Source organism: Hypoxylon fragiforme (assembly GCF_022984875.1).
Source record: "Hypoxylon fragiforme strain CBS 206.31 chromosome Unknown GGS25scaffold_5, whole genome shotgun sequence".
Classification (NCBI taxonomy): domain Eukaryota; kingdom Fungi; phylum Ascomycota; class Sordariomycetes; order Xylariales; family Hypoxylaceae; genus Hypoxylon; species Hypoxylon fragiforme.
In genome coordinates this window covers 3,249,435-3,263,010 of record NW_026054760.1, presented here as the reverse complement: position 1 = coordinate 3,263,010, position 13,576 = coordinate 3,249,435, and the positions used below count along the sequence as shown (strand labels likewise).

The 13,576-nt window shown below is 47.2% G+C and overlaps 4 protein-coding genes across 4 annotated transcripts; 2 read left to right on the top strand and 2 right to left on the bottom strand.

Moving 5' to 3' along the window:
• Nucleotides 1-218: 218 nt before the first annotated feature.
• On the bottom strand, nt 219-3,508 carry GGS25DRAFT_298365 (Metalloenzyme, LuxS/M16 peptidase-like protein). Its single transcript, XM_049257628.1, has 2 exons — nt 3,415-3,508; nt 219-3,339 (listed from the first exon to the last, which is right to left on the bottom strand). The coding sequence occupies exon 2, from the start codon at nt 3,337-3,339 to the stop codon at nt 283-285; it is 3,057 nt and encodes a 1,018-aa protein (XP_049117115.1). The 5' UTR covers nt 3,415-3,508; the 3' UTR covers nt 219-282.
• Nucleotides 3,509-4,077: 569 nt separating this feature from the next.
• Nucleotides 4,078-6,802, top strand: GGS25DRAFT_492365 (myosin-like coiled-coil protein-domain-containing protein). Its single transcript, XM_049261188.1, has 5 exons — nt 4,078-4,793; nt 5,265-5,536; nt 5,594-5,742; nt 5,802-6,045; nt 6,154-6,802. Exons 1-5 carry the CDS (start codon nt 4,481-4,483, stop codon nt 6,586-6,588), a joined length of 1,413 nt encoding a protein of 470 aa, XP_049117114.1. The 5' UTR covers nt 4,078-4,480; the 3' UTR covers nt 6,589-6,802.
• A 561-nt stretch (nt 6,803-7,363) lies between these two features.
• On the bottom strand, nt 7,364-9,021 carry GGS25DRAFT_298187 (Low temperature viability protein). The gene is made up of 2 exons (XM_049257626.1): nt 8,852-9,021; nt 7,364-8,781 (listed from the first exon to the last, which is right to left on the bottom strand). The coding sequence occupies exons 1-2, from the start codon at nt 8,869-8,871 to the stop codon at nt 7,482-7,484; spliced, it is 1,320 nt and encodes a 439-aa protein (XP_049117113.1). The 5' UTR covers nt 8,872-9,021; the 3' UTR covers nt 7,364-7,481.
• Nucleotides 9,022-9,339: 318 nt separating this feature from the next.
• On the top strand, nt 9,340-11,400 carry GGS25DRAFT_522146 (P-loop containing nucleoside triphosphate hydrolase protein; the record flags this gene model as incomplete). Its single annotated transcript, XM_049264169.1, has 3 exons — nt 9,340-9,471; nt 9,535-10,402; nt 10,457-11,400. The coding sequence occupies 3 exons, from the start codon at nt 9,340-9,342 to the stop codon at nt 11,398-11,400; spliced, it is 1,944 nt and encodes a 647-aa protein (XP_049117112.1).
• Nucleotides 11,401-13,576: the final 2,176 nt, after the last annotated feature.

Genomic DNA, 13,576 nt, shown 5'->3' with positions numbered 1-13,576 from the left:
CGTCCAGAGACCCTAACCTCAATAGTTGGTTTGCTCTCGCGTCTTATGGTGGTCTCCATGCTATGGAGGGGAGGATCCGTAAGGAAACCCCCCAGCAAGAAGACGTATCGTATCTGAACGCTGGAAAGGTGTGGGATGGCACCGGAGTCGCATGATTAGCACCCTAAAGTGCATAAAAGCTGAGCATAGCGCGGGACATGTACAGATAGTCTAGCTAGTTGGAGATGGGTATATGCACAAATATTGTACAGATAATCAGGGTAGAGCGTTAGGTTTCGGTCCTCACTCGACGCCGCTAACGTCTAATTCATTCACCTTCCAAGACTCGTCAACCCAGTCCTGCCTCTTACCGAGGAAGGCGACCCGTTCCTTTTCTTTAGCGAGAGCGTTGACGATGTACAACGCAGCAACCTTTTGGACTTGATCTTTTGTCACGTCCAAGAGTCGTTCACGTCTTTTCTGCTGCATCTCCGGCGTGATGCCTGCCATGAATTGAAGCATGCCCTCTGAACTAACAGCCTTGGGTGCGTCAACACCTTGGAAGACTGATATTTTCGCTTCTTCGAGGTCCTGCTCTGACCATTCCTTATCAGCTGCCCAGCGGCCGGCATTCCTCATGATGGAAAGGGTGTTTTGCGGGTTTGGGTCGCGATACGAGTAGAATCCAAATATTCCATCGAGGCCTCTCATATAAGCCCCGCCTCCATAAGCACCACCCTTTTCACGAATTTCATGATGGAGGTGCTTGTGGGTCAAAAGTTGTGCTAAGATCTGGAGCGGTGCACTGTGCAGGTGAGTGTAGGAGGCGGCTGGGAGAGCAAGGCAACCATAGTAAACTTGGTAGGGAAGTGGAAAAAAGGTTTTGATATCTTGCGTAAGCGGCTGCTTACTTTGAAGCTGCTTTGATAATGGAAAGTTAATAGGCTCACTCGGCTTAGATGCCAGAAAATCGAACAACGAATCAGCGTTGGCTTGATAGCTATCCGAGCCACAAGTCAGCGACGTGCGGATGTTAAGACCTGCCAATGCAGTTTTCTGAATAAGTTTGAGCTTTTCAATCACGTCTTCAAACTGATTTGATTCTGGTCGCTTGGCGAGCGACGTAATGAGTTTTACCTGTGATAAGCCACCTACTTGTTCAGATAGGTAACCCTCCTGTGTTATACCGGACTCTGCATATCTTTTAGCATAAGAGTGGCCAGATGAGGCAATGTCGTTCACGACACCATCAGCTGCAGCTTCCAAGAGTTGCCGGATCCTAAGAGCTGCCTCAGGACTGTCGAAATTGGTCTCCAAGATGATCTTGCGTAGGAGGCCAAACATCTCCGGCACGTTACGATCCAAGGCAGTGCCTTTTAGAAGAAGTCCCTCATCTGCCTTGCTGAAATCTTCCGGTGATGAGGTCGATACATAACTGACGGATATACCCCCAGTCTTGAGTTTGATTTCGTCTTCGAGTTGCTCCATGGTCATGTCTTTTGTCCCAAGCCGCATGATGGAGTCTGTAAAAAGTGGGATCAGGGATCGAAGATCACTAGGCAAGTTCTCAAAGGTATTGATTGCCCGAAAGTAGGTAAGACCATTAGTAGGGGCTTCATGCGATAAGATTGGGATGCCACGATAGTTTTCCTGTCTTAATATAGCAGGCTCCTTCTGCCTTGGTATATCCCTGACATGAACAGTTGGGAGACAGCTCAAATCTTGTGTGCTTGATTTGTTCTGCTCGACCAAAAGTTCAAGTTCCCTTTGCTCAAAGAGTTTCTTGGCCTTTTGCTCTCCACCAGCCTTGTGAGCTGCATCTGAAATCTTGGCTGCCAACCTGTCCTCTTCTTCCTTCGCCACTTCCACGCCGTATGTTTCTGAAGGCGCCATTGTGAAAGTGAGAGTCTTATCATTCAATAAGTACTTATCCATTAACCCTTCAAGATAATTACCTTCAGCAAGTTTCGCCTCGAACGCGGAAACTGTGGAATTCCATGCTAGTGAGTCGAAGGGGTCGGTACCTGAGAACCACTTTCCCTTCAAACGATGTAGCACGGAAAGGCCGAAGTTCGCAGTCTTATGCTTTAGACTTAATTCAAGCTGGTGAAGATATCCGTCGATTTTGACTTTCTCGAAACCGTTACCGCGAATCTCACGTAACAATTTCTGCACCTCGCTCTTCACCCTTTCCACATTGGATTGCCCGACTCCAGTCAATCCAATGGAAAAGATGCCTGTAGCAGCAGACCCGTCATAACCGGTATTGGGACTCCAATCTGTACCTAAGCCACTTTCGATTAGCCCCTTATACAAAGGGGATCCGTATCCATCCATCAAAAGAGATGAAAGTAGGGCAATCGAGAAGGACTCTAGTACATTGCTGGTATCGCCCAAAACCCATGAGACTGAAGTTTTGTATTGCTTGTCAGAGTCGGCAAGCGGATCCATGGGCCCATGCACAGTCACAGTACGTGGTCCACTGTTAAGATCGATCGGTCGTTTATGCTCAATATCTGTTTGGATCTGCTCAAACGCCTTCATCCGAGCATCGACCTCTTTAAGATGATCAGCTAAGGGCATGTCACCGTATGTCATTAGCTTCGCATTGCTCGGATGATAATGCTGAGCATGAAAATTCCGTAGTTGCTCGTATGTCAAGTCGGTGATTTTCTGTGGATCACCACCAGAGTTGTTGATGGATGGGAAGATATGATCTTGGAAACGGATATAAAAGAGGTAGCCAGCATCTGACATTTGGCCCTTCATCTCGTTGTAGACAACACCCTTGAAAACGAGCTTGCTGTCGGCATCGGAATCTCCATCCTTCTCCGCAACCCTAGGATTTTCAGGTCCGATTCGCCAGCCCTCCTGCGTGAAGTCCGTCTCTTTCAACAAAGGATGCAGAGTCGCGTCGAGGTATACTGACATCAAGTTCTGAAAGTCTTGAGCGTTGGTTGTGGCAAATGGGTAGTAGGTGTGGTCGGAGGCGGTAAAGGCATTCATGAAGTTGGAGAGAGTTCGTGGTAACATCTTGAAGAAGGGATCTCGTATAGGATACTTCTGGCTACCGCATAAGGTTGTGTGCTCAAGGATATGCGGTACGCCTGTGTCATCAGGCGGATTCGTCTTGAAGCCGATGGAGAAGACATTATTGCTATCATCTCGGGCGATGTGCAGATAATCAGCGCCTGTCTTGTCATGCCGTAAGTGTAAAGCAGTCAACTCTAGCTCTGGAACATGTTTTGTTCTTAGCAAAGTGAAGCCATGAAGTTTTTCTCCAGGCTTCGGGTAATGGGATAATTCCGTTACAGCTTTCTTCGCCGCGCTTGTTGCTGTGTTTACCGCGTTGCGCAACATCTTCTTCTTGATGTAGTAATTAGTAGCAGAGGCTAATAATATTACAGAGCATCGGTGAGAGATGAAGGACACCACCTATTAATGTAACGGGATAAAACCACGGTTACCACAAACTAGGCGGCACAGTGACGAAGAAGAAAAAAAGATCAAGGAGAAGAAAAAAGGTCAATGGGTAAGGAAACGAAAGATCAATCGACGATTGATAAAATGCTCGAGGCGTATGATGGCAACTGCATTTCTAGAAAATTTCCGATGGACAAGTGCTATGGATGGATAGGTACTAGGTAGCAGTCACGGGTAACATCATGCTGGATGACGCATATTTGGCGGGTCCACCCCTGCTCGCCGATATAAGTACCTAGATATGTGATTATTGAGGCTGATCTATGTGATGTTGGCTTAATCGCATTAACTTGCTCTCAATTGGTTAGGTTTCCTTGCAAATATAAGGGTTTGATGAATACTGATAACATATTATAGCTGCTTCATACATATTAAAATGAAGTTAAATAGTGTAATCTCCACATAAAACCGGCGGCTCGGATCCGCTAGTGTTAAATTCTTCATCTTTTTTTTTCTTAGGCAGGTTTTAGCGTATCAGATATTGCAGTTACTACTATGTACATAGGTACCTCCACTAAAGTTAAGTTTACTTACCCTAGGTAGGTACCTAGTAGGCGGTCGCATCGTGCAGCAATTGCAGCAATTGCAGCAGTTGCAGCGGCAGTCCGGTGTGTGTCTTCATTTCCTTCCGTCTTCCGTCGCTGTGATTGATTAAGTAACCGACACTAAAACGCCGCGCTTCATCTCAACCCTCAAAAGTCTGCATTTATCACTGAATCACATACCACTCTACAGCCTCCACTAGCAACCACGTAGCCTTGAACACCTAAGGCAAAATCGAGCTGACTCTAGTTTTTCTTACCCCTCCGCAAACATTATTTTTCTTCTTCATATCTAAGCTTATTGCATCTTCAACCTTTCCAATGAACAATAATTCTGATCGGTGCGTTCATATAATCACATCGTCACTTTCACTTCCTATTCTTTGCCTTTACTTCTATCATTCCGGGTCTTGGGTCGCCTTGCAATTCTGATTGACCGATACTTCCGCAGCGAAGCTCCGTCATTCTAGGTAATCATGGCGACTACGAATAGTCGTGCCCCATCCGCCACGCCTGCCCCTCTTTCTTCTATTCCCACCACGAATGGAAATTCAGTTCATGCTCACCTCCACGCTCACGACGATATCCTACCGAACGGTCACCATGTTCCCGTTCAAGAGCCTCGACTCGCTCCGACTCCAACGCCCGCTATGGCTTCGAACACTTCCGCTAAGAAAGGAAAGGGGAAAAAACCCCTCGATTCAAACGAGGCTTCAAAACTCGTCGCCGCTAGGATCTCCCAGTTGGAAGTCGACACGGCTGCCGAAAAGGAGCAAGAGGCGGAAATTGGTAGGTCTTTTCCTAGTTTGCGTCGCTTGTACATTCTTGGGTTATCTATAGGTGATATTGGACTTCAAAATTCAGAGGGTGATCTATCACGCTACCTACCTACAAAGCATTATCCAAATGAGGGTAGACCGGCAATTACGGAGAACGAACCTTGTTCCCATACCCGCCATGGCGCATTTTCGACAGTTACGGGCTTGTCGGAACATTCGAATGAGCGACTTGCGACGTTATAAATGTATTTACGCACCATTTGTCGCAGACGAGAAGCCAAAATCCCCCGACACGCAGGTCGCGATACCCTTTAAAACGGCGCCTACGAATACAATATGCAACCTTTACTCCGTCGCACGGCACCAATACACAGCATCAAATCACGGCCTGCGCTGAGCGATCACTCTCTTGCCAAATTTTATGGTCTAATTGGTTCTGTTTGTGATATCTGGGCCTTGCTAATGTCTTGCCGTTTACTAGATCGAGAAGTACGCAAGGCCAATCGCGAGCTCAACCATCAGATGAATAAGATGAACGATATGGACAAAATCGAGCTTCTAACTAAGCGATCCTCGGAGCTTTTTGCAAATATGAAGCGGCTCGAGCGCGAAAATATCAAGAACAAGAAGCGCGCGGATCAGTTGCAAAAGGAAAAGGATTCCAGCCGCACAGATCTAAGCAAACAAATTGGCCTAAAGGAGAAATTAGAAAAGCTCTGTCGTGAGTTGCAAAAAGAGAACAACAAGCTGAAGGTATTATGAGCCTATTCTGGGGGACTGGGACTTCACGCTGATGGAAATGGTTTATAGAATGAACACCGCGCTTTGAACGATACCCATGATCGACTGAAGGCCTCATCTGACGAGCGCTTCAAGAAGGTGCTCGAAACTCTAGAAGGCTATCAAGAAGAGAAAGACAACCCAAGGAAGCAAGTGGTGTACATGAAGGCTGAAGAATTGTGCGCTCATCTCCCAACGTTAGGCGCGAACAGGCTCCGTATTAACCAAAACATTACAGATTCAAGGCTCGATTCAAATCCCTTATTGACCAGTATGAGCTACGAGAGCTACACTTCCACTCCGCCATGCGAACCAAAGAGATTGAAGTGCAATGCAATATGGCTCGTTACGAACAGCAGAAAAAGACGGCGGAGGCGGAGGCCAGCCGCGCGCGCCAGCTCAACAGTCAAGTGCTTACATTCTCCAAAACCGAGACTGAGTTGCGAAACCAGTTGAACGTTTATGTCGAGAAGTTTAAGCAGGTATGCGCCCTGTGCCCCTCAATAGCACGCCGTGCCAAGGCATTAACAAATGAGGAGGTCGAGGATACCCTTAACAACAGTAACGACCTGTTTTTGACTTTTCGTAAGGAAATGGAAGATATGTCTAAGAAGACAAAGAAACTCGAAAAGGAAAACGAGGCCTACAAGCGCAAAGAAGGCGCACTCAACCAGAATATCCTCAAGATGGCCGAGGAACGAAACAGGTACATCAAGGACATCGAGGACATCAAGAAGAAGAACGACAAGCTCACGAGCATCATCAACCAGATGCAGCAGCAGGGCCGCGGCATACCCCAGGGCATGCAAGGTACGGTGGAGAGTTGCTATGCTGAAGGGACAGAAGGCGACGAGGAGGGGGAGCTGGAAGATGGCGACGAGGAAAGCGAGTACGATTACGACGACGAGGGAGACGAGGAAGTGAGCGAGGAAGGCGAGTTCGACGACGACACGGAGGAGGAGCTGCCCCAAGCACCAGGGGCCTACGGCCCGGAGCGCCCACCTGCTATGAACGGGCATCGCTAGGAAGACGATGACCCAGAGTGGCCAGCGGCGGAGTTCCCCCCTGCGTTCCGGGACATGTTGCGGTGGATTCGCGACCTGCGAAACGCCATCCAATATAACCAATCCCTGCCGCCATCCCCTGCTCCAGAACCAGCTACCAAGTAGCACCAAGTAGCACCAAGTACGGAGACGTTTAAGGGGGGGATACTCGCCTGCCTGCCTGCCTGCCTACCTACCTAGCTTAGCCACTTAGTTAGTAGGTGCTGTGTAATTATCCTTTTGCTCACCAGCTAGTACCTCGTGCTTTTTCTCGTGCTTTCTCTACTACTACCGATACTACCGCTACTGCTATTGCTGCTGCTACTGCTACTGATGCTATTACCTACTGCTGCTACTCGTGCACAAATTCCTGTTGAAGATGCGCGATCAATGGCTACTGGCTACATGTACATGAGATACTTCGCTGTGCTGTATGGGTGTTCTAGATAGATACCTGCATGGGAGAATACTAAATACTCGTTGGCTTGGGAATTTTCAAACATGCATACCGTATGTACAGTCAAGTCAGTCTGCCCACTTGACGTCTGTCGCAGATGAATTGCCAGGCTACCTAGGTAGGTAGACACTGAATTAGACTTACGTGCCTGGGTAGGTACCTAGTATCGTTCTGTTACACATTATAGTAGGTAGTAAATGCGGATTGATGCTTCACTCGACAAGGCTTGTACTCGTAGTATTACTCCCTATTTACTTACTTAGAAGGTAGGTATCACAGAAAAGGGGCTTTGCATGATTAGGTATCTAGGCAAGTAGGACATTTATTTTGCGTGTTTGTTCATTCACTTCGTGGGTATCTCTAGATATTCTATTCTAGCAACACATTGATTCAGTTCCCCCTTTTTTTTTGATCTCCTTCATCGAGACGCCGACGCCGACGCTGTTCCCCGGGTCGAAGCCGGCGATTTAACACCGTAAGTACCGCGGACCCTAGCCGGGCCCAACTCCCGCCTGATCTCGTCCAGCTCGGCTGTGCCGCTCTTCCACTTGCCCTTCTTCACGTGCTTCTTTCCGTGCATCGAGTAGCCACCCAAGAAGTCATCAAGAATGCCGTCGAAGTCGTTGCGCATGGGCCCTGTTACGCTAGATGTGGTGGAGATCTGGGATTGCGCGATGGAGGCGTCTTCGGGGAAATCATCCTCGTCGTCCTCGTTATATTGCTCTTCAATCTTGTCGAAGCGCGCGTCTAGGATTCCAAGCTGCTCTGTGCGGACAAGAGATGAAGACGTCATTGAATACCCTGACTCGCTCGTCAGCGCACCCTTACGCTTCTTTCGACGGCCACCGTTGGTGGTAGTGGTCATGAGCGATTGCAGGTCTGAGTGCGACGGCGCCACAGGCTTCGAGGCTGGCTTTTGCTCCTTCTTGAATTTCTTGAACTCGTCAAGCCAGTTCTCATTTTTAACTGTCACGCCACCCTCGCCATCTTCATCGACAGGGACTAAGTCCGGTGCGTCAGTCGAGTCGGTCTTGTACTCCCTGATCGGCTTGGCAGTGTCATCCGATTCCCAACCGTCCTCATCAAATTCTTCTTCGAACTCGATTTCGTCCAGCTCACGGCCATCCTTGGCTAGCTCTTGGAATATGTCGTCACTATCGTCGACATATGCCTCATCCTCTAATGCCTCCAGCACTTCGCGCAATCGTGGGTCCATGTCAGGTTGGAACCCACCAATGACATCGGGGACATCTTGCTGCGCCTGGTAGGTGAGATGTTGTAGGTTCTTTGATGGTAAGAAATCATCGCCGAATAGCTCATCGCGCTTGTGTTGTTCGCCCTCCATGTCGAGTTTCTTTAAAGCATCCTCCAGGCTCTCCTTCTGCTTCCCTTTGCCCTTGTTCTTGACTCCATTATCAGCCTCGATGAAGACTACTTCGCCGCCACCATTTCCGGAGTCAAGGTCTCGTAGATGCTGCATATAATCATACTCGGTGTCATCGTAGTAGACGCCATAGCTGGCAGCTTCTCCTTCGTTTTCGCGGATGCGCTCGGTATCAATGCCTAGGTCAGAGGCAAGATCGTCGAGCTTTTTTACTTTGGAGGCATTGGGAAGAGAAGTGGGGTTTAGGATCATAGATGGTGCGTCGGTATCGTGAATGAGGGGGTCATTTTGTGGACGGTGGACCAGCGTAAAGTGCTGGGCCGTCTTCTTGTTGCTGTTTTGGATTGGTTAACGAATGCGCGATGAGTTGGCGGAAGAGACATCGGAGTTCATGAAATACATACATCCACTTGCCTTTCGGCATATTGGTTGATTTATTGATTTAATAGATTTTTTTTTGGATATTATAGTTCCTTGCTGAAAAGAAGATTGAATACCGGAATGACCCAACAATATTCAATAGCAAGCTTAAGAATAATTGTATATGTAAGTTCAAAGTTCAAGTTGTAAATGGATACTTCTTGTCACTGAACCCTGAAATTTGAAAATTTTGGTGGGGTGAATTGATTATCGGTCTTATCAGTCGTGGGGTGACGCCAAAAAAATAAATTGCCCCTCCATTAATCAGCGATTCTATGAAAATCAATGACCAGAAGGAAACAACTAACCTCGACTTTTCAACAGAGTTCAAGTTTATTATTAACCCTTTTTGCTATTTTATGAAAGTCGCATTACCATCGGCAATCTCCCGAACCTTTTATTTTGACACATTTCAAACATTTGACTGCAGTGTCTCTTGTCATATATATTGGTATTCAATTTGGTATTCAATATGCCGCAACCAAAGTCCAAAAATGCGGTCGGACTCGGCAATAGTTTGATGAATGATCGCTTTGGAAAGGGCAAAGGTTCTGATCGTAAAAAAGGAGCTGTCACCAGAATCAACCATGCAACTGGCGAAGAGGTATAATATTCCCGCCTCCTACTCTTTCATCTAAGCAGTTAGTCACTCACACAGAGATTATAGTATATTACAAATGACAGAAAGGAGGCAGCATGGGTTAAAATGCGCTCCGTAACCGAGCAAGGCGCCTTGGACGAGTTCCTTGCGACGGCCGAACTTGCAGGTACCGACTTTACCGCCGAGAAGATGAACAATGTCAAAATCATACACACCGACCAAAGGAATCCTTACGTCTTATCCGCGAACGAGGAACGGCATGTCATAGGAAAGCATAACCAGCATAGATCCAGATTAACCGTTCCAAGGCGGCCCCACTGGGATGCCTCTACCACTGCCGAAGAGCTGGACCAACTCGAACGGGAGAGTTTCCTGAACTGGCGACGAGGCCTAGCAGAACTTCAGGAAAATGACGATCTCCTCATGACCCCGTTTGAACGCAACTTGGAGGTGTGGAGGCAACTGTGGCGCGTTATCGAGAGATCGGATCTAGTTGTCCAAATTGTCGACGCCCGCAATCCTCTCATGTTCCGCTCCGAAGATCTAGAATCATATGTAAAGGATGTAGACCCGGGAAAGAAGAACCTGCTGTTAGTCAACAAGGCAGACATGATGACCACAAACCAGAGGAAAGCATGGGCCAAACACTTCACAGAACGCCGGATAGCCTACCGCTTTTTCTCCGCAAGTTTGGCGAAGCAGATGAACGACGAACGTAATCTTGAAGATGAGCCTGAAGAGCCATTAAATGGCGGAAGCGCAAACCCCAAGACTATGCGAAAGCGCACGTCCGATAACACCTCGGAAGACGAGAGTGACGAAGACGCAGGAGACTCCGGTGTATCCCTTAGCCAAGATGTGGACGATGAAACGAGGATATTAACAGTTGAAGAACTAGAGGACATATTCCTCAAGCATGCTTATGATCCTGATAGTAAGTGCATACCAGATTTTGTTCCCGTATCATAATAATTAATGTCATGTGCAGATCCGGATAAGAGGTTAGAGATTGGTCTAGTCGGCTATCCCAACGTTGGAAAGTCGTCAACAATCAATGCTCTGATTGGTGCCAAGAAAGTCTCGGTTTCCGCAACGCCAGGCAAGACAAAGCATTTCCAAACTATTCACCTAAGCGAAAAGGTCATTTTATGCGATTGCCCTGGTCTCGTGTTCCCCAATTTCGCAACAACGAAAGGCGACCTCGTCTGCAATGGTGTTTTACCAATCGACCAGCTGCGGGAATACACTGGTCCCACTACACTTATCACGCATAGGATTCCCCAAGCTTTCCTCGAGGCTATCTATGGTATCCACATCAAGACTCGGCCATTTGAAGAAGGGGGTACGGGAGTGCCTACTGCAAGCGAGCTCCTGGCTGCATACGCCAAAGCACGCGGCTTTACCACATCAGGTGTTGGTCAGCCAGATGAATCACGAGCTGCGAGGGTTATTCTCAAAGACTATGTTAGCGGAAAGCTCTTGTACGTGGAGCCCCCGCCTGGGTGGGGAGAAGGCGATGAGTTCAACCGTGAACTCTATGATTCAACACATTTACCAGCAAAGCGTCAAGCAGCCTTGGCCGCTGCCATGGAAACGCTAGACGTAGGAGATGGCGAGTCGACAGTCGATACGGAAATTTCGGTGCGACCAACTGGTGTTAAATCAAAGAAGCTTGACAAGGCATTTTTCGCACAAAACACGGGAAACGCAGGGCACCTCAAAATGCCTTTTAGTCACAAATACACGGAGCAGGGACTTGCGCAAGCGCAGGAGCAGGAAAGGCAGCTAAGTGGGCGCAAAGCCAGAGCAATGATCGCGCTGGAAGCAGGCGTTGACCCCAAAGATGTCCAAATCGGGACTAGTAAGAAGCACTTCAAAGGTGGTTCGAAGGGAAGGGGGAAGAGGGTCGACAACAAGATGTTGAACGAATAAAAAGCTGGGGTGGAGAACTCGTGAACAACAACATATTACACGGACAAGAGGGCGTATTCAACTGTTGTTGGTATCAGCTCTGACCTAGACAGACAGTTTTGTCGGTGGTGAATATCCACAACCAAAGTCGTGATTTACTAAGTATGTAGGCTGAATACTACGGATACCATAGTCATGAGTTTGTTTTGATCTATTAAGCAGTATATATACTCCTATATATGTCTTGTCGGTGCCTACTATTAAGAACAGATAGATCAGTTGCTTCGCTTTTCGTTTTCCATCGTCAGCCGGAATTTGTGCGGATTACGTTCGGTGTTTTGTTACGAGAGTTGCTACATATCAACATGAATCTTGAGTTTGTAACTATTCCCAACATTAATTGTCTGTTACTTAGCATATGATTTGACTATGTCCCTCGGAGGTAGGCATAGAGTAGACTTGAAGAAAGATGTACTTACTTGGATAATAAGGACTAACGTCCCCATGGAATATCTCGGTTAGCAATTGAAAGAATAATAAAGCAAGTTGGTTTAGTGACGCCGACTCGATCGGTTTTTCCAGTTATGCCCCTATTCGAGATATATACGAATTGCGGGGAAGTTATCTGAAGAGTTTTTCGCCCTTCTTTTTGTATCATCGGCTCTTTCTTGGGCTTTCGCTTACGCAGGCATGTGTCGAGGTTGTCTAGGTATCGTCGGGCTCGGTGTCACGTAGGAATAGACATACTTGCGGCTACCCCTATTCGCTAGGTAGGAAGGAATACTGCACAGTTCGCAAGTCTTTGAGATGATTATCTATAGATCCTCTAGTAAACAATCTATGTTTACCAAGTAACTTACCTAGGAATATAAGCAGTCACTGTGACAGAAGCCGGTCAGGTAGCCATGGGCGGTGTGCCTTGACAGAATAGAAAAGGAACCCAAAACGTGGGAGACCCATACTTTGAGGAGTAGCGCCACTGTTCTTCACGATGCATACGTTCAAAACGTCCCTTTCTATTTCCCCTCCCGTTTCTTTCTTTTCCAACCCAAAACCCACCCTAACGTTACAAAAACCCGAGCCATCCCACCTCATCAATGGGATCATGCACAAAATACCTACCTACCTTAACACACAGGTTTCCCCCGGATTTCCCTTGCATCACATCACAGCACATCAGGGTCTGCTCACCTGGTCACATCGTGCGTTCTGCGGGAACTAGGTAAACTAAAAAAAAAAAAAAAAAAAAAAAAAAAAAAAAAAAAAAGTCCGAGAATCTAAAATCGTAGGAACCCCTCCCCTGCTTTAGGGGCTGTTATTTGACGATGATTGTTGGAGTCTTATGCGGAAACTTATGTGCTGCACATATAACTATAAGTAGCGTACCTGTCGTCAGGGGTAACTTTGATCTGGGGATAATTTTATAGTTAGTTGGAGGCATTTTGTTTGTTATTTATATAAATATAGGGTGCACTGCCAAGCGCGAAATACCATCTGCAACACAGCAAAGTTCGGGCATTTCTGACCTATACCTAGTCCTACATAGTTACTGGTCTTCTGTGAAGATCATTGCTGCTGCTGCTAAACTCCAAAACACTTCATCTCGAGCGGAAAGGCTCTTGACCTGACTATGTAACTCGATAGCTTGTTAATAATATCGCGCGACAAGAAATGGTTTTGGTGTACTAGGTAGGTTTTCGGCCTTGACCATGCAACGAACGAAGTAACTAAGGTTACAACCAACTAACTAACTAACTACTCGAGATCAGCGCATGCAGATACGAATAGTTAAAGCTCAATACCTATTTTTCGATTAGCCAGGGGGTAAAGCACAAGTTGCGAGAGAATAATACAACCTAACTAGTTACCAACTCTTGCCTTCTAAATCCAGATTAAACCCGAATATTCATTCAAAGTTTCAAACAGCCAAAGTTGCCCACCCCCATAGCAACCTTTTGATAAGCCATGCCGGTCCCGCATCGCAAACAGCGCAGAGAAGCTAACAACGCAGCACGCACCGGGCCGACGACATCGGCGTCCTCGCGGAGGACTGCTCGATACTAGGTATGTATGTACTACGCACCACAGGCGGACAGGTCGCCGCTGACGCCAAACGGGGCGGGTCAATTCGAAATTGAAAATACATAGTTAACTAAATCCAAGAAATGCATTGTACAATACCCCGATTCCCCGACGT